The following is a 24,312-nucleotide window of genomic DNA, read 5'->3' as shown; positions in this document are numbered from 1 at the left end:
TAATCATGCTAAAGACCGTACTGTTTTACCTGCAGAGACAGTCAGCGATTTTAAAGCAGAAAGTGAAAAAGAATGAATCTTTTACATGAATGAATCATTCAAAAACACCAATTTGTTCACAATTTTACAAACGACACAGTATTAGAAAGGATATTACCACATATAAACAGTATGGAAAGCAAGGATGTAGCCATGAATTTACTTTTGGGAGGGCCTCAAATAAAATGGATGGGCCGAGTTTTCACCCAAAATTTTATTTTTTACCAAATTTTCCTGACAGACAGAAAGACATATAGAGAGACAGACAGAAAGACAGACAGACAGATAGATAGACAGAGAGAGCTAGACAGACAGACAGAGAAACAGGCAGACAGACTGACAGATAGAGACAGACATACAGACATATAGGCAGAGACAGACAGTGAGACAGACGGAGAGACAGACAGTGAGACAGACAGACAGATATATAGATATTACCACATATAAACAGTATGGAAAGCAAGGGCGTAGCCATGAATTTACTTTTGGGAGGGCCTCAAATAAAATGGATGGGCCAAATTTTCACCCAAAATTTTATTTTTTACCAAATTTTCCTGACAGACAGAAAGACAGACAGACAGACAAATAGACAGAGAGCTAGACAGACAGACAGATACAGACAGATAGACAGACAGTGAGACATACAGATGGATATATAGATATTACCACATATATGGATTGGCCAAGTTTTCGCCCAAAATTTTATTTTTTACCAAATTTTCCTGACAGACAGAAAGACAGACAGACTGACAGACAGACAGATAGACAGAGAGCTAGACAGACAGAGACACAAACAGACAGAGAGCTAGACACACAGACAGACAGATAGACAGACGGACAGAGACAGACAGACGGATGGATAGATAGACAGACGGATAGATAGTCAGACTGACAGATAGAGACAGACATACAGAAAGACAGACAGACAGATAGATAGAGAGACAGACAGACAGACGGATAGATAGACAGATGGACAGAGACAGACAGACGGACGGATAGAGAGACAGACAGACAGACATACAGAAAGACAGACAGATAGACAGATAGAGAGACAGACAGAAAGACAAACAGACAGAGAGCTAGACAGACAGACAGATAGATAGACAGACGGATGGATAGAGAGACAGACAGAGACAGACATACAGAAAGACACAGACAGACAGACAGATAGATAGACAGACAGATAGAGACAGACAGATGGACAGAGAGCTAGACAGACAGACAGAGAGACAGACGGATAGATAGACAGACTGACAGATAGAGACAGACATACAGAAAGACAGATAGACAGACAGATAGATAGATAGACAGACAGATAGAGACAGACAGATGGACAGAGACAGACAGATAGACAGAGAGCTAGACAGACAGACAGAGAGACAGACTGACAGATAGAGACAGACATACAGAAAGACAGACAGACAGACAGACAGATAGATAGACAGATGGACAGAGAGCTAGACAGACAGACAGAGAGCTAGACAGACAGACAGAGACAGACGGATAGATAGACAGACGGACAGACAGACAGATAGATAGACAGACGGATAGATAGTCAGACTGACAGATAGAGACAGACATACAGAAAGACAAATAGACAGAGACAGACAGATAGACAGACAGTGAGACAGACGGATATATAGATATTACCACATATAAACAGTATGGAAAGCAAGGGCGTAGCCATGAATTTACTTTTGGGTGCGCCTCAATAAAAATGGATGGGCCAAGTTTTCGACCCAAATTTGTTTTACCACATTTTCCTGACAGACAGATAAGCGGCGCATTCAACAATTTCTTTCACACTTTCAGAAATCAGAATTTATGCATTTTTATACAACTTTATAAATATATATTTGAATCAAAGAATAATCTCTAATATTCTGGGTGGGCCTGGGTCTAATTGGCTACACCAGTGATGGAAAGTAATATCGACGACACAGAGAAGACCTAACATTGATTAATCTCTCTCGATCGATCTATATAATTGTTTTCAAGTCTTCAAATCAGGATTTTACCGGAAACTCTTTTGTTGCCCTGCAAGCAGTGGTATTTCCTTTTGGAAAAGCAAGTCTAGATCAAATTAACTTCAATCTAACAAAAATACACCGCGACAAACTCAAACTGTGAACCGGGCTGCTCCCACTTCAGTTTTTTTAAATCGCATTTTGTTCGTCCTTTTTGTCCCCGTGCAGTTTCTGTCTCAGCTGAACGGCATGACAGTCACATGATACACTGTAGCGTTCATGCATGTTAGTTTGTAACATTCTTCAACGACACACAAGATGCATCTGATAAATGTAAGTTCTGTTTATGTGTGGCAAATATTCTCAATGCTTTTTACAAAAAGATTTTATGAGAGACCTCAAACAGTCCGACTTCACCAGAACCGAATCAGTTATTATTTTGAATCGACAGTATAATGATGAATGAATATTTAAAATAAGTTTTTAATGTTATAAATGTTTTTGAAGGGTTTCTTCTTGTGTTCATGTTAAATTAAACCGGTACATTACTGAAACATTCTGTTTGATCACAAAAATGAAATGAATGACACTCCTGTGATGCTCGTATGTCCACTGTTAGACAAATTAATATTTACAGTATGAAAAGTGTGAATTAGGACTGTTTATTTTCTTGAAGTCCTCTGAGCTAACAGTGCTCATAATTAAAGAAACACTCTGATTTATTATGGTTGTTTTTAAATTTGTTATTTTATTTGAAATGTTGATTTTTAATAATAATAATAATAATAATAATAATAGTAACAACAAAGAGCAATACAAATAATAAAACATAACAATAATAACGGTAATAATAATAATGAACATTATTATAATAATAATAATTATTTTTATTACAACTACCATAATAATAATAATAATAATAATAAAAAGTATTTTGGTCAGATAGGATAATTCACATTGTTATATTATGCATGGGCAAGTGTGCTTATATGTGGAATGAAATGTTTATTTTATATAATAATAATAATAACAGCAACAATAACTAAATCAATAATAATAATTACAGCAATAACAACTACAACAACAATTATAAAGTATTGTTGTCGGACAGGATATTTCACATTATTATATGATTACACTATGTAACACAGTTTTTGTTCCTGGTTAGTAAGTGTTATTTCCTAATTGCTTATGCCTCAAAAGTATAGAAAATGGCTATTATTCCCCACAAACTTTGCTTTTGTGACCAGGACAGTGATATTATGAAATGTACCTATTTCCAATGAGAAAACGGGTCGGATTTGTGACTTTTCGTTCACAAAGTCAGAAAAAAACAACATGTCCAAATGAACATGTATTTATACTAAAGTAATACAAAAATGACTACAAAAGATTTAGAAGTGAGTAGTTTTTCGAGATTTACGATTATACTGTAAATCACCTTCACGAATCAGGACCCCAAATGTACTCATCATACTTCAAGGCGTCCAGCAAGGTCTTGATGCTGTTGTAATCCTCTTTGACGTGCACTGAGTGAGCCAGGGGAAGAGACGGGTACTTGTTACCATTATGGAGCAGCACGGCTTTGAGGCTCCTAGATGAGCCGTCAATGAAGAGGCGCCACTCATTCTGGTCACAGGCGATTCCGACTGCCTCAAACAGACTGGTCAGAGGCAGAGCCCATCTTGACGGGTGAATAAGCTGGAAAAAGTTTGGTGACGCTTCCTCTGATCTGCGACTTGCACACTTTCATCCAACAAGTTCCACCTCTTGAGCCTAGACGTCAAAAGCTCGGCATTGGACTTGGTGGGACCAAGATCTCTAATCAAGTCGTTGAGGTCTTTTTGGTTGGGGTAGTATGGGTTTCTCTCCTTAGCTCCACCTCTGAAATTGTCATCTGGAACTACACCGTCTTCCTCGCTCTCTGACTTGCTGCTCTCTTCTAAAGACGGCTGCTCTGTCTCCGGAGGAGTGGGTAAGGGGAGCTCATGGCAGTGTGGCACCGGGGCAATGGATGAAGGAAGGTCCGGATACGTGATAGCGGGTGCATTCTTACCAGTCCAATGTTTGGAAGGGTCCACCATGCAGAAATAGCAGTTGCTTGAGTGGTCAGTGGGTTCCCGCCAAATTCTTGGGATAGCAAACTTCATGGCTCTCTTTTCCCCTCTGTACCATCCTACAAAAATACATTTATTTCACCCATGACTAATATGTAAAAGATTCTCGCAACATTTTTCATATATGATATATTTTTTCAACAACAGTGAAAGTTGTAAAACATTTTGAAATTAAAAACTTTAAGTTTGAGTTTTTTTTGCAGTGCTCGCAGATGAAATGAGGTGCCCGAAATATGCCTTTTAGGCCTCACACATCTTAGCAGATGCTTCCACGGAGCATTTCACTCTTGTCTTGATACATTGGCCGCAGACATTGCAAAATGCATCTGCCGGATGCTTGCAGCCTCTTGATGCCATCTCAGAAAAACACAGATATGTATCCACTTCGGCAGCTGGAACTAAACTGAACTGGTGGGCTTAAGGCCCCTGTATTTATACTACTATTTATATTACTGGAAAGTTCTAGAAAGTACTAGAAGTTACTCCAAGTTTACTCAGCAATGAATCTGTCTGGAATGTTCTGGAAAATAGGTTCATTTCTAAATATCACTGTCCTGGTCACAAAAGCAAAGTTTGTGGGGAATAATAGCCATTTTCTATACTTTTGAGGCATAAGCAATTAGGAAATAACACACTACCCAGGAAGCAAAAAAATTAAATTTGTTACACAGTGTTATGCATGGGGATGTGTGCTAAATTTTCATGAAAATTATGTCACAATCGGCTATATTTTCTTCATCCAAAATATGATTTCTTTTGGTTTTGTGGTCAAATTTGTTCTGTTATTTAGTAAGATTCACCGTATACTGGATACTCTTTATCACTCTTGATTCACATGAGCTCTCTGTCTCATTATTACATGTTTTAGGGTCCATCTGGAGGTTTATAGTGTGTTCTACTGCACTGAAGCAGCGTCATCATCATCATCATCATCATCATCATCATGCCTCTGACAGCCGCTGTGATTGGTGGAGTTCAGAAACTGGTGCTGTACGAGACCAGAGCCGTAAGTGACACTAAAATGATTTTAAATAAAGTGATTGCCTTGATTAGTTATGGTGCTGACTGAGATGTTTTGAATGCAGGAATTGTATATGTCATTAACAAATCAAGTAAAGTCTGGGTCATATTTTACCCCAAAATCAAAACATGAAAATACATAAATTCTATTTTGCATAAAGAAAATAAAGCCTATTTTAGGGATCATTAAATAATAATAATTATGATAATTGTACATTATTATCATGGCTTGTTTGACCTGACTAAGACCCAATCAGAATCAATGCTTTGTCATTGTATTTTAATGTTAGCAGTGTGCCAGCTTTGTTCTCTGTTTTATCTATGGATATTCATTTGTTGCTGTGCACTTGTTCCTTTTAGATGTGCCACACATCTAAATCAGGCAGTGCCACACATTAAGGAATGCCACCAAAAATGCCCACGAAATTCAAAAAGTGGCAAAAAATGCCCTTGTAATGAATGATTCTGTATTCTATAGTTCTTAATATTTTATTATAGACTTAGTTATTCATATTATGGCATAAATGAATATTTGTTTTAATGAATTGAGCGTATTGACGCATTTGACAGACTCTTTTATTCAAAGCGTCTTCTAGTGCATTCAAGGTATACATTGTATCAGTTTGTGTGTTCCTTGGGAATCGAACCCATGATCTTGGTGTTGCTAGCGCCATGCTCTACCAGTTGATCTACAGGAACATTAACAGATGCACTGGATAAAAATTGCCCCGTAATTTAAAAATGTATTTCTGATACTGATATCAGGGTTATTATAGTTGTATAGTAATATTTCTATTTGATATTAAATTTGTTGTTCCAGTTTAGTTCAGTTTACATTAGTTTTTACATTTGTTATTTTTAGTTTAATTTTATTTTCATTTTAGTAGTACAGTACTTTATGGCTGCAAAGGATATTTGGTGTCTAAAAAACCATTATACTGTGTAAATTGTTAAGTAACATTATAAGTATACTGTACAATACATCATGATAGTATTCAACATACTGAAATGAACTGGCGTTAAAATAATGTAATAATGCAAAACATTGTAATGATCATCCTACACATTTTCTGTATACTTTGTTTTCTTTTGATTTTGGGGTGAAATTAGTTTCAAATCTTTTTGAGAATTACCCGTATGGTCAAATATGAGAATATATGAATTAAGTTTCATGACATTTCTGACTGTTTGAATTCACATTAAACTAATAATCTTTTTAGCATTATGTAATGTTTATGAGATGTAATGCATGTTATTGTTAACTCTGTGTCACTAGATGGCAGCATTCAGCTTTGGTGTAAATTCAGTCTTTGAGTTGCAGTGATTTGTTCTTTGCTTTGTAAATACACATGGATGTAATTCTGTGATAGTGCGTTGTGATAAATAATCTGTAGTTTTAATTAGGTGCAGCGTATGTCTAATCATAACTGAGACAAATAACATGGGCACTAACACCACAATTTTGCATTAAAATGTATCTGAATGTGTTTTTAAACAAAAATACTCTTGAGTGATATGTTTAGCTAGAATTTTATGTTTTCCAAATCTTTCTCAGCATTTGCTAAATCCTGTTTCTAGGGTGTTCTGAATGGTTGCTAAGGTTTTCAGATTGGTTTCTACAGCGTTGCTAGGTGGTTATTTACTGGCCCAAGTCAAAAAGTATCAGAAGATTGCCATGCTTGTCTGTAGTACAAACTGTGCAGGGCGAGTTACACACTGAACGTTTAATTGGGGTTTGTTCAAATTTTCTGGCCAATATTTTGTTATTGTAAAGCACTGATAAAGATGCAGTGAGCATCATTTACTGTGTTCAGACATACAGACAGTGCAGTACTGTGTGAGACAGTTATTTTGCAGTGTTTCCACTCAGAACAGGACTGATCGGTCCTCCTCTCTGCACAGCTTTGTGACTGAATATGGAGTATAATATCTGCCAGCCGCTGCTGAACACATTAAGACTGTCCTTATTTGTCCTGCGTGTGTCTTTGTGGGAAGTTATCCAAGTAAAGATCAAAAGACTCTTTTATGCATGTTCACTTTAATGACTTGATCTTAATATTTGATATTTGGGCAAATCTCACAAAACCTGTCAAACAAATTCCCAGGTCATTTTCACCCCGAAATCAAGAGAGAAATATGAGAAATTATATTGTGCATAAAGAAAATAAAACCGATTTTAGTTAAACATTATATTCATGACAACTAAACACGTTTAATCTCAAATTATGCATTATATAAATTAGGTATGGGCATTTTGGTCATTTTGTCTACTCGAGTACCCAGGCAGGAGGTGGGGGCGGGGGGCACATAGACATGTACAAATACAGTATACATATATGTTATACGTGTATGGCTGCTGCATTGCGTGTCATTGTTTAAGTGTCTATTCATTGTTAAAGGCTGTTATAATGTAGTCTGTTACAATAAGTACAAAAGAGGGCATAATAAAAATATAATGCATGATATTTTGTCATTTTGTGAAGACTTCCTGGCTAATTAGTCGAAACAATGCTCAAAATGCACTTCTCTTAGTAGTTGTGCAACACTGTTTCTGAACCGTGTATGTGCAAACCGCATTTGGCGTTAGAGATGCACCGATACCACTTTTTTTTTTCTCTTACGATCCGATTTTGATATGCTAAATCTCAGTATTGGCCAAAACCAGTCCCGATACCAGTGTTGTTTTTGCATAATCAGTTTAGAATATCTTTAAATTATTGTGTGGAACTAATTGGGGATACTCTTATTTTTTTTTTTATCCCGTTTTCTCCCAATTCCCACTGCTTAGTAGGTCCTTGTGGACTAGTCTCAGTTGCCTACGCTTCTGAGACCGTTAATCCGTGCATCTGTACACCCATTGATATTTACATTTTACATTTATGCATTTGGCAGACGCTTTTATCCAAAGCGACTTACAGTGCCCTTATTACAGGGACAATCCCCCTGGAGCAACCTGGAGTTAAGTGCCTTGCTCAAGGACTTGCATATGTGGTGGCTGTAGGGATCGAACCAACAACCTTCTATTTACCAGTTCAGTGCTTTAGTCCACTACGCCACCACCACACCATTGAGAGCGAGAACCACTAATCGCTACCACGAGGAGGTTACCCCATGTGACTCTACCCTCCCTAGCAACCGGCCCAATTTGGAATGCCCAGTTCCCACTACTTAGTAGGTCCTCATGTTGGCGCGGTTACTCACCTCAATCCGGGTGGCGGAGGACAAGTCTCAGTTGCCTCCGCTTCTGAGACCGTCAATCCGCGCATCTTATCACGTGACTCGTTGTGCATGACACCGCGGAGACTCACAGCATGTGGAGGCTCATGCTACTCTCCACGATCCACGCACAACTCACCACACACCCCATTGAGAGCGAGAACCACTAATCACGACCACTTTTTTCAGTTTAGTATCTGGATTTTAAAGGATTCAGATATTGCGAGTGTGTGTGTGTGTGTCAACAGAGCAGCACCATTCACTAACGCGCTGGCGCTTTGCGTTCATTTGATATATTTACTTATTAAACACAGCCTTTTGTGATTCACAGAGCTATCACAGGTCTTCAAGTGGCTTTGAATAAAATGCACGAGTCATATGAACTACTTTAGTGGTGTTTTTATGGTTCTTTTATGTAATTTTTGGAGCTTGACAGTAACAAACATGACTAACACACAGTATCAGATATTGATCGGGCTCGTCGGACCGATACCCGATCCGTATAAAAACTTCAGTATCGGAGCCGATACCGATCCAGGTATCGGATTGGTGCCATCCCTAGTTGGTGTGTCTGGAGACGCCATAACCATTGCGTTCAGTTGAAAATAGTTTTGAAGACTCTGCATTCTGTTACATTCAGCTGTGCTCCATCTAGATGTTTGAAAGAAAGATTTCGCCTTGTGTGTGTGTGATCGCTGTCTTTGCCTCAGACAGAATGTCACTCTGCGCTCTATTGGAGTTTATTGCTGTGATGATTCATGCTTCCTCCTGTTTAACTGAGAATTTTAAACTTCATACTGGGAAAATTGCAATGGAACGCTATTTTACAGTATGTTGGACTTACAACTTGGAAACTTGTGTGGTAACCTTCAGCTCTGATTTCGCTGAGATGCAGGTGTGTGACGTCACGCAAACATGTCGGCACCGGGAGATTTACAGTCAATTACAAACTTTAAATAGTATGCATTAATGAGTCAAAGTTTCTATATTATATGATGGTATTGTCAAAAGTACCGGTACTTCGATACCAAGTTGATACTAAAATAAAAACGATGTAATGATACAGTGTTTCTGCAGTAACGGTAGTACCGAGCACCGACTCAATCCGGTACCAGCGAGCAGTATGACTGACACACGGCTTCTTTAAAATGCTCATTTTAAGCATATGCTCTGCTACTCCTTACACTTAAATTGACAATTAATCAAATTAACATTGTGACATGTCCTAGTATGATTTATTAAACCGCTAAATGCTGCAATCTTAGTGTGGAAGAGATGCGTACTTTGAATTAATGTATTAATCCGACCGCTCACACATATTGAGAATAATTCATGACATGTTGTATCAGATGACAGAGCAGAGCACTAATCTACTGTGAAGCACGCAGCACATTTAAACTATATATTTATATAATTAAATCACAGCATTTGTGCTTTAATCTCAGCTCAACTTTATTTATATCGCATTTAAAACAACAGAGTTGACCAAAGTGCTTTACAGTAATAACATTTTAAACATAACATTTCGAAATGACCACATACACAAACACCAGTAATCTAAAATACAAACACTCCAAAACTGTGTCCTACATTTCATTTGTCAGACTCAAAGGCCAGAGTGAACAGAAGAGATTTCAGATGTGACTTAAAGGTGTCGGAAAGTGAAGATTCAGGCAAAAAAAAAACACGTCGTAATAAAAGCACGTTTCAAAATATAAGCTAGAGCCCTGAAATTGAAAATATTGTGACATAAATATATTACAACTGTATAGTAAAATGTAATATTCACTGTAATGATAATAATAATAATACTAAGAAGCAATACATCACAAGCAAGACTGCTGTTGAATAAAAGCTTGGCAAAAAAAATGCAATGATGACATGTTGAAAAGTTCTATTTTCACTTGTTAAAAGATTTAAGAATGAATTGATTAAACACCATTTTGATGATGAAATTAAATTAAACTAGAACATTGAGTTCTGGAAAATTAATAATAATAACAAAAAGGAAAACATGATTTGGTAAAGAATAAAACAGATTTCAGTAGGGCGCTATTTAAAAATGCTTAAGCAATGCATCCTCAATTGAGAAACACTTGAAGGAAACATTGATTTCTTTTATTGTATTATTTACATTGAAAAGTAACTTTTTAAATAAGCTAAACGGGTGTGTTCGATAGCACATTGTCATATTAGAATATTTATGCTGTGGTACCGAAATTGTGGTGGATTCTTTTTTTTTTTTTCAATTTGTAATGCCCAATTCCCAATGCGCTCTAAGTCCTCGTGGTGGCGTAGTGACTCGCCTCAATCCGGGTGGCGGAGGACGAATCTCAGTTGCCTCCGCGTCACGTGACTTGTTGAGCGTGTTACCACGGAGACCTAGCGCATGTGGAGGCTTAACGCTATTCTCCGCGGCATCCACGCACAACTCACCACGCACCCCATCGATAGCGAACCACATTATAGGGACCACGAGGAGGTTAACCCAACGTGACTCTAGCCACCCTAGCAACCGGGCCAATTGGTTGCTAAGGAAGTCTGATTGGAGTCACTCAGCATGCCCTGGATTCGAACTCGTGACTCCAGGTGTGGTAGGCTGCGTCAATACTCGCTGAGCTACCCAGGCCCCCAAAACACGGTGGATTAAAGTTTCTTTTGATTATCGTAAACCTGTAGAACAAACGCTAACATTACAGCATCATTTATCAGTTTGGTTACTATGAGACGTCTCTGTTGACAATTTGATTTCAAAATTAAAATAAGGCCCCTTTTTGACACATTTGTGTAGAGTTGTCAGGTAGTTGTCAATTAATTTTGAATTCAGTGAAATGTCACGTCACGCATTTTCATGATCGATCATTGCTGTCACTTCAGAGTGCTCGGTTACCCGAGTACTCATGCCCATCCCTAATATCCATACATGCTATAAACTGTGAAGTATTTAAATATCATATCAGCATTTGTTGAACTACCTTTCATTTATGCTTATGTCATAAAAATAATTGTATTACAATGATTTACAGTATGGACTGTATTACAGTAATGAGAATCTAGTGAGAATTATCATTGAGAATAATGAGAATTACAAATCAAATAGAAAACTTACGGTTGAATTATGGGGGTAAAATCTTGCTCAAATGTCATGAAAATAATGTCACAATTATTTTAAGAGAAAATATTAATGGTCCAAAAATAGGCATAATTTTGTCTTGATTTTGAGGTGAAAAATTACCTGGACATGTTTTTGTGAGATTCACTCATTCAGTTTTTTTATGTGGTTTGATTTAGTTTGATTTTGTTGTTTTCTCAGAGGTATTTTCTTGTGGGCAGTAATAATGCACAAACGAAGCATCGTGTCTTGAAGATCGACCGCACTGAACCACGAGACCTGGTCATTATCGACGATAAGGTGAGCTCTGATTGGTTCATTATTCTGACGTTTTGTGCTTTTCAGGATTTTGCACAAAAACACACATCTGTTTCATCATGTCCAACCATAACAATTCATTGTAGACTAGGAAACAACTGAGAAATGTACTTGCATAGAAATGAATGTTTTACCTCAATAGTTTTCCTCAGTTCTGGATTAATCATGGATGTATATGTAGTAATTATAGATAACTGTCTAAAAGGTGTTCAGCATGTCACAGAAGGCTTCATCCGTAACATGCGTTAAGGCAAAGAAACATGTGATGCAGCAGTTTCCTTCAGAATCAAAGCTCATGCTTATTTTGTTCAACTGAATAAAGAGAAGCCTAATTTTTGGGGCTATAGGAAGCAGTGGAAAATTTACTGTGATAAACCATTGAATTAAAAAGTTATCTGAAGTAAAGTTACGTTTTCAGTTACGTTCTGCAGAAAATTAAGTTTGTTTTGGGGTTTACGCTCCTTGAACTGTATTTAGTCCCTGATTGTGTGTCTACATGTGTTATGTTTTTAACTGAGATTGTGTGTGTGTGTGTGCAGCATGTTTACAGTCAACAGGAAGTGTGTGAGTTGCTCGGCAGGTTGGATCTGGGTAATCGTACAAAGATTGGACAGAAGGGTACCTCTGGTCTCTCAAGAGCCGTATCTGCCTACGGCATTGTGGGTAAGACATTGTCAAGCCGTTTATTCATTTCCTGAAGTTTTATTTCCTTAATAAATTAATCTAATGCTCCTCTTCTATTGAGCCAATTACCTGAGCACTAATGCAATCAACCGTTGTTGTAATGGTGCAGATATTGCAGGCACGTGCACTGTGCGGAGGCCCACACTGTTTACTTGAGATTCTTCGCCCACTGGCATCTCGTCACTATAGTAACACGATATGTGAATTGTTGGGGGCTTGCCCAATCTTGTGTCTCTGTGATGTCTGTTATCTGCCTGGTGGCACAGAGATTTAAACTTTATAAATAAAAGCCTGCATTTAAAAGGTGCCGGCTTCTGTGGAAACCTGTGGTTTGAGGTGTATTTTCTGTATTTGGTTTCTTTAACTTTAAGAAGGGTGGTGAGTTTTGTCTTTGTTTAGCCATTGCGACTTTTGTTTTCTACTTTTGACGGCTTCTTGTGTTGGTCCCAAACTCGGAAGGAAAGAGAATCTGAAAAAGGAATTAAGAAGGGAAGAAGAATCTGAGTAAGGAAGGAAGTAAGTAAGGAAGGAAGGAGAATCTGAAAAAGGAAGAAAGGAAGAAAGGAAGAAGAAGCCCAATAAAAAGAAAAAGGAAGAAAGGAAAGAAAATCAGAATAAAGAGGAAAAGGGAGGAAGCAAGGAAGCATCAAGCGGGGACGGAACTGATGTGTGAGTTTCTCCTCGTTTAGTTAAGTTGTATCTTTCTGGACACACACACCTACACGCACACACCTACATGCACACACCTACACACACACGCACACACAGCTAAGAGAATCTGCTCTCAGAGCTTCAGATTTAACCCTGCAGGTCAGAGTAATCTTAACTCAGATTCTTCTCACATTAGGTGTTAGTGTGATCACAGTCAGGAGTTGACAGGTAGAACAGCGCTGTAAGAAAGTAGGTGAAGATGCTGAGGTTGTGAAGTACTTCCTCTGACACGGACACTGGTTTAATCACAGGTTTTAGTCCGTCTAGTTATCGAAATCACTTCTAATGCCACCTAGATGCAACGTTCATCACCTTCCCTGGAGGGAGTGGGCAAAAAATATAGTAATTTGGTACACAAATACATAATCAAAAGTTTAATGTGTGTCATATTTGGCATAATGACACACTTAATAGATGTGTGTCTGATAAGAAGCGCTGCAGTCATGAAAACAGCCACAGGGACGCAGAGACTCCTAGTATATAAAGTTGGAACGTTTGATTATACTCTGGTATATCGTCATTAGAGTAATGTGTTTGCCTTCAACATGCGGTTACAAACCTTATGGATGTGGTTTAAATCACCAGAGAAAACCACAATAATGCCTTAAGTTGTTTACTGCACGATTAAGCACAATAGATGACAAAACAGTGACAGATATTAATTTGAGATGGAAGGAAGATAGAAAGAAATGAAGAAAAGGAGCAGAAAGGGATGGATGGATGGATAGATAGATAAAGGAGGGGGAAAGAAAAAGGAAAGGAGGAAAGAAATAAGAAGGAAGAAACAAGGAAATGAAGAGGAAAGGGAAAAATTAAAAGGTGAAAGGAAGGTGAAAAGAAAGAATGTATGGAAGAGGAAAAAATCAAAGAAGGAAGGAAGGAGCATAGAAAGGATAGAAGAGGAAAATCAAGAAGTGAAAGAAGAAATTAAGGTGAAACTAAGGAAAAAAGGAGGAGAGAGGGAAAAAATGAAAAAGAGAAAGAAGGAAGCATAAAGGAAGGGAAAGAAAAGAGAAAGGTGGGAAGATGGAATGGAAGAAGGGAAAGAAATAAGAATGGAAGAGGAAAAGAAGAAGAAAATGAATAGGGAAAGAAAGTAAGTGAAAGAAGAAAGGAAGCATGAAAGGAAGGTGTTTAGAAGAACAAAAGAGAAGAGGGAAAAGGAGAAAAAGAAATGAGCAAGAAAGGAATCGGAAAGGAAAATGGAAAGAAGGGAAGGAAGGAGGAGGAAAAGAAGAAGAAAATTAATAGGGAAAGACAGTAAGTGAGGAAGCATGAAAGGAAGGTGTAAAGAAGAAGGAAAGCAGGGAAGAGGGAAAAGAAGGAAGAAGAGAAATAAAAAGCAATAAAGGAAGGGAAAAGTCAAAGAAGTAACGGAGGAAGGAAAGGAAAAATGGAATTAAATGAACAAGAAAGTAAAGAAGAGGGATGGTTAGTGAAAGGAAGGTGAAACAATGAAAGAATGGAAAAAGGCAAAGAAGGAAGGAAGAAACAGGGAAAGGAAGGGAAGGAAAGGAGGGAAAGGAAGATGGAACGGAAGAAGGGAAAGATATTAGTAATAAAGGAAGGGGAAAATGGTAATGAGGAAAAGAAGGAAATTAATAGGGAAAGAAAGGAAGTGAAAGAAAAAAGGAAGGTGAAAAGAAGGAAAAAAGCAAGGAAGAGTGAGAAAAAGGAAGGAAGGAAGGGAGTGAGGGAGGGAAGAGGGAATGGAAATAAGGAAAGACATGAGCAAGAAAGAAAAAAGGAAAGGAAAGAGGGAAGGAGGAGGGGAAAAAGCAAAGATGGAAGGAAAGGAAGGGGGAAAGGGAAGGAGGAAAAGAAGAAAATTAAGAGGGAAAGGAAGTGAAAGAAGAAAGGAAGCATGAAAGCATGGTGAAATAAAGGAGGTAAGAGGGAAAGGAAGAAAAAAGAAAGAAGAAAAAGGAAGGGAAAAGGCAAGGAAGTAAGGGAGAAAGGAAAGGAAAATTGGAAATAAATTAGCAAGAAAGGAAGGAAGAGGAAAGTAAAAAGAAAAGAAGTAAGGAAAGAAGAAATGGGAAAAGGAAGCAAAGAGAAAAGGAAGGAAGGAACGGGAAAAGGAAGGAAAGAAAGAAGGAAACAGGAAAGGGAAGCAAGGAGGAAAGAAAAGAAGAAAGGAACAGGAAAAGGAAGCAAGGAGAGAAGAAAGGAAGTAACGGGAAAAGGAAGCAAAGAGAAAAGAATGGAAGGAAGGAACAGGAAAAGGAAGCAAAGAAAGAAGAAAGGAAGGAAGGAACAGGAAAAGGAAGCAAGGAGATAAGTAAGGAAGAAACAGGAAGAGGAAGCAAAGAGAAAAAGAAGGAAGGAAAGAAAGAAGGAAGCAGGAAAAGGAAGCAAGAAGAAAGGAAGGAAAAAAGAAAGAAACAGGAAAAGGAAGCAAGGAGAGAAGAAAGGAAGGAAGAAAGAAAGGAACAGGAAAAGGAAGCAAAGAGAAAAGGAAAGAAAGAAAGAGAAAGAAAGGAGGGAAGAGGGGAAAGGAAAAAAAAGGAAAGACGAGCAAGAAAGGAATTGGAAAGAAAGATGGGAAAAAGGAAAGATGGAAGGGGGGGAGGGAAAGGAAAAGGGGGAAGAAACGACCATGAAAGGAATGGGAAAGGAAAGAAAGGAAGAAACAGGACAAGGAAGGAAAAAAGAAAGAGAAAGGATGGACAAAACAGGAAAAGGAAGCAAGAAGGAAAGAAAGAAAGAAAGAAAAAGGGAAGGAAATGAAAAAGGAAATGTTGAATGAATGAAAGAGACAAACGTTATACATTTTCAAGCAGAACTTTGAAAGTATCTCAGAACAGTTCCTGTAAACATCAGTGTAACAGCCCCTCCCTTATTTAACTGTGAAATGACTCCAGCAGAAGTACTTTAGCACTTTATTTTACAGGACTGTTCTACATTTACATACTATATAATTACAACAACTACTGTAATTACTTGGTACTAATCTTAAATATAACCCCAACCCTAACCTTTCTTGGGTAAGTACACTGTAAGGATACTGAAAGTGCACGTACTGTAAAATAAAGTGCAACCTAAAACCTTGTTTATTTCTCTGAATTATAAATGTTTGGGTTGCATATGAATATGATGAAACTGCTGATATCACTTTTCATTTTCCACTCGCAGCAGAGACTCTAGTTCAATGTGAAGGCCACTCGACCATCAAGAGAAAATCAATGAATATTACTAAGACTTCCATTAATACAGGACAATATATGCATATATTTTAGGCTTGCTAAAAATAATCGTTATGTAACGATAATGAGAAAAGACTGTAAGAGAGATGTTATTGTCCAAGTACACACATGAAAACATGAAGCCCACACAAACACTCTTTTATAAGTTTGCCTTGGTCTAAAAAAAAAAATGACATAATTTTCCCTAATTCTCTCCTGTCTTTCAGGTTTTGTCCGCTTTCTGGAGGGTTACTACATTGTGTTGATCACCAAACGGCGTAAAATGGCTGACATCGGCGGTCATTCTATTTATAAGATTGAAGACACAAATATGATCTACATTCCCAATGATTCAGTCAGAGTTACACATCCAGATGAGGCCCGGTGAGTGTCTGAAAGATATTTCTTACAAATGTGAGTTGAATACTTCACCATCACCCCGTGCTGTGTGAATATGTACGTCATTTAAGATATACTGTATGTGTTGGACTGGGTTGGGTAACGTACTAAAGCTAACGCGCTGTGTGCATTTAAAACGTCACTTCGGTCCACTGAAAAACGGCGAATGCTTCTGTGATAAACAACGTCAGTTGTTCATTTGAGACGATGCTACCCTTTTAAAATTCAAACACAAGATGACCGAGTGCATACTGTATAGTGCGTCATTTGGGACACAGCTTTAGTCTGTCTGTCAGTTTATTAACATCTCTATCTACACACACACACACACACCTTTACCAAAAACAACATGAACACATGCACCCTGTTGTAGTAGGTCATCTTGATCTTAGGATGCAATTCACACGTCTCTCTGGCTCTGTGTGTGTGTGTGATGACAGTGAACTTTGTTATCCATCACTTGTGATGTGTGTTAGAGATTTGTAATAACACAAAGTACTTTTATAAGAACAGCCTGTAACTGTTGAATCATGTAACCTGAGACAGCATTTACGTCTGAGTTTCATGGGCTCTGTTCCAAAACCTAGTGAGCTGCCTGTGTAGGCAACATTTTTAAGCAGCACAGGTGCACTCTCGATGAGGGCTGGCTAAAATGTTTAATTTTTCTTAATAATCGCAATCTTAATTTGAACGATATCAATTCTTAAATCCCAAGATCGATCTTTTACTCTATGCACAACTCTCTAGAACACGAGTAAATCAGAATCAGCTTTATTGGCAATAATGCTTACACATTCAAGGAATTTGTCTTCGTGACAGAAGCTTCCAGTGCACAAACAATACAGCAACAAGACAGAGATAATAAAAAAAATAGAATAAAAATAAAAAGTGAATAGAAAATGAAGTATATATAGAAATACACAATAGGACAATATATATATATATATATATATATATATATACACATATGTATGTACAATATACAAATACACATCTGTTGTATACAGAAGCAAGGGAATGTATGCAGAAGAGGTGTGGTATGTTGGATAAATATATATAGACTAAGCTGTGTATTGCACATTAATTATGGCTCAATGGGGCAGTTTTAACTGTTCATGAGATGGATAGCCTGAGGGAAAAAACTGTTCCTGTGCCTGACGGTTCTGGTGCTCAGTGCTCTGTAGCGCCGTCCAGAAATCAACTGTTCAAAAAGGTAGTGGGCAGGGTGAGTGGGGTCCTGAGTGATTTTTTTCCAGCCTTTTTCCTCACTCTGGAAGTGTACAGTTCTTGAGGTGAGGGCAGGGGGCAACCAATAATCCTCTCAGCAGTCCGAACTGTCCTTTGTAGTCTTCTGATATCAGATTTCATAGCTGAACCAAACCAGACAGTTATTGAAGTACTGAGGACAGACTCAATGACCGCTGAGTAGAACTGTATCAGCAGCGCCTGTGGCAGGTTGAACTTCCTGAGCTGGCGAAGAAGTACAACCTCTGCTGAGCCTTTTTCACAATGGAGTCTGTGTGGGTCTACAACTTCAGGTCCTGTGAGATGGTAGTGCCCAGGAACCTGAATGACTCCACTGCTGACACAGTGCTGTTTAGAATGGCGAGGGGGGTCAGTGTTGGGGTGTTCCTCCTAAAGTCCACTATCATCTCCACTGTTTTGAGCATGTTCAGCTCCAGGTTGTTTTGACTACACCAGACAGCCAGCTGTTTAACCTCCCTTCTGTATGCAGATTCATTGTCATCTTGAATGAGGCAGATGACTGTAGTGTCATCTGCAAACTTCAGGAGCTTGACAGAGGGGTCCTTGGAGATGCAGTCGTTGGTGTAGAGGGAGAAAAGTAGTGGGGAGAGCACACATCCCTGGGGGACACCAGTGCTGATTGTACAGGTGTTGGAAGTGAATTTCCCCTGGCTCACTAGCTGCTGCCTGTCCATCAGAAAGCTGGTAATCCACTGACAGATAGATGTGGGAACAGAGAGTTGGTGTAATTTAGTCTGGAGTATAGCTGGGATGATGGGGTTGAAGGCTGAACTGAAGTCCACAAAAAGGATCCTTGCATATGTCCCTGGTCGGTCCAGATGTTGCAGGATATGATGCAATCCCATGTTGACTGCATCATCCACAGACCTGTCTGCTCGATAAGCAAATTGAAGGGGATCTAGAAAGGGTCCAGTGATGTCCTTCAGGTGGGCCAACACCAGTCTCCCAAATGATTTTATGACCACAGACGTCAGAGCGACGGGTCTGTAAGTCATTAAGTCCTGTGATTTTGGGTTTCTTTGGGACAGGAATGATGATTGAGTGTTTGAAGCAGCATGGTACTTCACACTGCTCCAGTGATCTATTGAAGATCAGTGTGAAGATGGGGGCCAGCTGGTTAGCACATGAGTTTAGACAAGCGGGTGAAACTCAGTTTGGGCCCTGTGCTTTCCTTGTCTTTTGTTTTCAGAAGACACAGCACACCTCTTCTTCACAGATCTTAAGTGCAGGTTGAGTAGCAGGAGGGGGAGGAGGGGGTGGGGGGGGGGGGGTTGCAGGAGGTGTTGATGTTTGTGTGAAGTGAAGGTCAGAGTGGGTGTGGGGTGTGAGATTGGGCCTTTCAAATCTACAGAAGAACACATTCAGATTGTCAGCCAGTTGTTGGTCCACTACAGGGTTGGGGGCAGGAGTCCTGTAGTTAGTAAGTTGTTTCAGGCCACTCCACACTGATGCAGGGTCATTAGCTGAAAACTTGTTTTTCAGCTTCGCAGAGTTGCTTCTTTTAGACACTCTGATTCCCTTATTCAGTGTGTTCCTGGCCTGATTGTACAAGACTTTATCCCCACCCCTGTAAGCATCCTCTTTGGCCTGATAAAGCTGCCTGAGTTCTGCTGTAAACCATGGTTTGTTGTTGTTGTATGTTAAATAAGTCCTAGTAGGAATGCACATATCCTCACAGAAACTGAAATATGATGTCACAGTATCTGTGAGCTTGTCCAGTGCCCTAGCTCGTTTCCCTCACCTGCGTCTCTTTAACAACACAGGTGCACCTAAGACTAAAATGTCAAACAAAGTGTCCAAATAGTGAAAAACCGGGAAAAGATTAAGATGGTTATTTATATTTTCAGCTTTAGTGTGTCAATAGGAAATATACATTTTAGACTCCCAAACATTTCTTTTGCAAATAGAATAGAATAGAATAGAAGAACAGGGAGCCCTGCAACAGATGGCATGTTCCCCACAGAGCCCCCCACTGAACATTGAGTCAGTCTGAGATTACAAGAAGAGACAGAAGCAATTGAGACAGCCTAAATAGATAGAAGAACTATGGAATAACATAAATGGAACTATGGGAATGATGTTGTGACTAAACAAAATCCAAAATAAATCAAAACTGTGTTATATTTTATCATCTTCAAAGTAGTCACCCTTTGCCTAGAATTTGCAGACATGTACTCTTGACATTTTCTCAACCAACTTCTTGAGGTATCACCCTGGGATGCTTTTTAAACAGTATTGAAGGAGTTCCCATCTATGTTGGGCACTTATTGGCTGCTTTTCTTTATTATTTGGTCCGAGTCATCAATTTCAAAAACTTTTTTTTTTTAAATTAAATGTTAGTTTTATAATGAAATAAATTAATATGGTGGCACAATTACATTTTTGTCTACAAAACTACTTTCAAACATTTAAGCATACGCCTTCAGATCAAAAGATTTTTAAGATCATGAGAAACATTTCAGTCAAGTGTTTCAAAACTTTTGACCGGTAGTGTACTTTTTCAGGACAGATTCTGTTTAGTTCTGTTGCTTGTTTTGCACCTGATCAGCCTGAATGTAGCCCACTATTTTTGTTTGTGATCTCTTCTTCATTATTTGAACTTTGTGTATTTACTATAAATTGTTTATTAAATTAAAATGTGCATTTTGCTAAAACATAAAAAAAAAAAAAAAAAATTCTGTCATACTTTGTCATTTGCAGTTGAAGTCAGAAGTTTACATACACTTAGGTTGAAGTCATTAAAAACATTTTTTTAACCACTCCACAGATTTAATATTAGCAAACTATAGTTTTGGCAAGTCGTTTAGGACATCTACTTTGTGCATGACACAAGTAATTTTTCCAACAATTGTTTACAGACAAATTGTTTCACTTTTAATTGACTATTTCACAACTCCAGTGGGTCAAAAGTTTACAAACACTAAGTTAACTGTGCCTTTAAGCAGCTTGGAAAATTCCAGAAAATGATGCTGTGACGAGGAGGAAGGCTAATCAGCCGAGGAGAGGGGTAAAGGCAGCCGGATGCGGCAGTTTGGGAGAGAGAGAGAGCCACACGCAGCTGCCATGTGTGCATTTGTGTTTGTGTCTTTTTGTTTAAATTAAATATTACTTTGACTGTTCAGGCGGTTCCCGCCTCCTCCTCGCCCATTTTAACCCTGTTACAGATGTCTTTAGACAAATAGCCAATTAGCTTCTGATAGGAGGTGTACTGAATTGGATGTGTACCTGTGGATATATTTTAAAGCCTACCTTCAAACTCAGTGCCTCTTTGCTTGACATCTTGGGAAAATCAAAAGAAATCAGCCGAAAAACAATTGTGGACCTCCACAAGCCTGATTCATCCTTAGGAGCAATTTCCAAACACCTGAAGGTACAACGCTCATCTGTACAAACAATAGTACGCAAGTATAAACACCATGGGACCACGCAGCCATCATACCGCTCAGGAAGAAGATGCATTCTGTCTCCTAGAGATGAATGTAGTTTGGTGTGAAAAGTGCAAATCAATCCCAGAACAACACCAAAGGACCTTGTGAAGGTGCTAGAGGAAACAGGTAGACAAGTATCTATATCCACAGTAAAACGAGTCCTATATCAACATAACCTGAAAGGCTGCTCAGCAAGGAAGAAGCCGCTGCTCCAAAACCACCATAAAAAAGACAGACTACAGTTTGCAAGTGCACATGGGGACAAAGATCTTACTTTTTGGAGAAACGTCCTCTGGTCTGATGAAACAAAAATCAAACTGTTTGGCCATAATGACCATTGTTATGTTTGGAGGAAAAAGGGTGAGGCTTGCAAGCTGAAGAACACCATCCCAACCGTGAAACATGGGGGTGGCAGCATCATGTTGTGGGGGTGCTTTGCTGCAGGAGGGACTGGTGCACTTCACAAAATAGATGGCATCATGAGGAAGGAAAATTATGTGGATATATTGAAGCAACATCTCAGGACATCAGCCAGGAAGTTAAAGCTCAGTTGCAAATGGGTCTTCCAAATGGACAATGACCCCAAGCATACCTCCAGAGTTGTGGCAAAATGGCTTAAGGACAACAAAGTCAAGGTATTGGAGTGGCCATCACAAAGTCCTGACCTCAGTCCGATAGACAATTTGTGGGCAGAACTGAAAAAGTGTGTGTGAGCAAGGAGGCCTACAAACCTGACTCAGTTACACCAGTTCTGTCTGGAGGAATGGGCCAAAATTCCAGCAACTTATTGTGAGAAGCTTGTGGAAGAATACCCAAAATATTTGACCCAAGTTAAACAATTTAAAGACAATGCTACCAAATACTAACAAAGTGTATGTAAACTTCTGACCCACTGGGAATGTGAAGAAAAAAAATAAAAGCTGAAATAAATCATTCTCTCTACTATTATTCTGACATTTCACATTCTTAAAATAAAGTAGTGATCCTAACTAACCTAAAATATACCCAAATGAATCAGAATCTATAATCCTAAAATGCATTGCGACAAAACATCTTCCAAAATGTGGACGTTTGACTTTTGAGTATTTTTGTAATTAGTATTTTATTTATTTATTTATTCATTACTGTAATGAGAATTTGAATGACCAAAATGGTCCTTAGTGGCCCTCTAAATTATTTTTTTACATTTATTTTTTAAATGTTTACATTTCTTATTTTAGGGTGAAATATTCATGCTCTTGATATTTTTCTTGATATTGATCCACTTGAATTAGAATGTTTTTGCATGTTCAAAACTGATTGATGTTTATGTCTTCTGATCTGTTAAACTGTCATTATTTACAGTGTTTCACTCCATGTTCAATTTAAAACTTGTCTTTTTACAGGTATGTGAGAATCTTCCAGAATGTGGACCTGTCCAGTAACTTCTATTTCAGGTAAATCTGTTTTTGGTGCACACCTGAAGAGTGTAGTGTGTGTGTGAATGACTCTTTCTGTGATATCTGCTGCTTTACAGTCTTGAGTGTCAAAGAAAAGGTTGATTCACGTGTATCTACGTGTCCCCGGAGCTCTTGCGCTTGTCACTTATCTCAAAGCCCTTTTGAAAGCATCAAATACTCATAATGTTGTGTCCTCGCATAACTTAGATCTTTGTAATGGAAATAAGATTTCACGGTTTCCTCAAATGCAGCTCGCATTAGTCCTTACTTGCCCATTTTTCCTCACTTACTTGTTGGCAGTCTGTGTTTTTCCTGTCCATAGTTTCATTCTTTGCAAGACAATCAGTTGTTATATTGATTTTACAAACGAGTTGTGTTGCAACAGCAGATTTAACTTGGGAACCAATCACATTTAACGAACTTATCATTTCACCTATCAAATTTCCAAATAATTAAACAATAAATATACAGTTTAAAATGAGGACAGAAAATATATTTGTTCAATCAAGTCACTCCTCGATGGTTCTGAATAAGAACTTTATTGCACGGAGCGTATTCGGTCTGTAATGTGCATTTTTATTTATTAATTTTTATGGCTTTTAATGAGCGTAAATGTAATCATGATTATTAATAAGGTTATTACATATATAGCTTTGACTAAATCACCTCATTAATCTGAGATATTTTGCGTAACTGCTGTGCATAAATAATTTGCAGTTGATTGCACGTTGTTCATTAAATGTTCGTTCACCCAAAAATGAAAATCTATGCACTCTCATGTTGTTCCAAATCCATTTGACTTTCTTTTCCTGCTTTTCTTCTGTGGAACAGAAAAGAAGATATTTAGCAGAATGTCCATGCTGCTCTTTTCCGTGCAGTAAAAATATACAGTGATCCAGGGCTATTAAACTCCAAAAAGAACTATAAAATTGTCATATAAGCTCATATGACTCATGCACTATATTCGGATTCTTCGGAAGTCATACAATAACTTTGTGCGAATACAAAAATGATGTCGCATTTAAATCTCATTTGGGTATGTGCATTTTCAAACTTTTCATGTTGAGAGGTGTCGCATCAGGTTTGACGTCAATATTATTGGCTCTCGTTTGTCTTATAACAACAAGTCCGAATGAGATTTGAGATTTTAGGACAAAAGTTGACAATACAACAGAATTAAGCCACAACACAAATGAATTAAACCACATTATTTGTAAAAGTTTTGCACATCGCTTTCAAGAGAGAATCTTTTATATGCTTTGCTAATTTTGTTGTGTTGCGGCCGGTAGATCACTATAGGTCACCATTATTGCAAAGAGAGCAATAATTCAGATGTAGTTAGGGTGATGGTGATGGGGCCATTCTAGACATGGACAGTGGTCTATAAATGTGTTGTCATCTTGTGGAAAGC

The 24,312-nt window shown here is 38.3% G+C and overlaps 1 protein-coding gene across 1 annotated transcript in view; it reads left to right on the top strand.

Moving 5' to 3' along the window:
- The first annotated feature begins 2,255 nt into the window (after positions 1 to 2,255).
- Positions 2,256 to 24,312, top strand: part of fig4a (FIG4 phosphoinositide 5-phosphatase a) — a 105,734-nt gene continuing 83,677 nt past the window's right edge. The window contains exons 1-6 of the mRNA XM_051655566.1: positions 2,256 to 2,339; positions 4,992 to 5,129; positions 11,673 to 11,771; positions 12,329 to 12,452; positions 16,597 to 16,753; positions 22,848 to 22,898. Of these exons, the coding sequence (XP_051511526.1) occupies positions 5,067 to 5,129; positions 11,673 to 11,771; positions 12,329 to 12,452; positions 16,597 to 16,753; positions 22,848 to 22,898 (494 nt within the window). The 5' untranslated portion in view covers positions 2,256 to 2,339; positions 4,992 to 5,066. The remainder of the gene's footprint in view (positions 2,340 to 4,991; positions 5,130 to 11,672; positions 11,772 to 12,328; positions 12,453 to 16,596; positions 16,754 to 22,847; positions 22,899 to 24,312) is intronic.

Source organism: Myxocyprinus asiaticus, chromosome 25, assembly GCF_019703515.2.
Source record: "Myxocyprinus asiaticus isolate MX2 ecotype Aquarium Trade chromosome 25, UBuf_Myxa_2, whole genome shotgun sequence".
In the NCBI taxonomy this organism is placed as follows: domain Eukaryota; kingdom Metazoa; phylum Chordata; class Actinopteri; order Cypriniformes; family Catostomidae; genus Myxocyprinus; species Myxocyprinus asiaticus.
The sequence above is the reverse complement of the archived record's forward strand: the minus strand, read 5'-3'. Positions and strand labels throughout refer to the sequence as shown.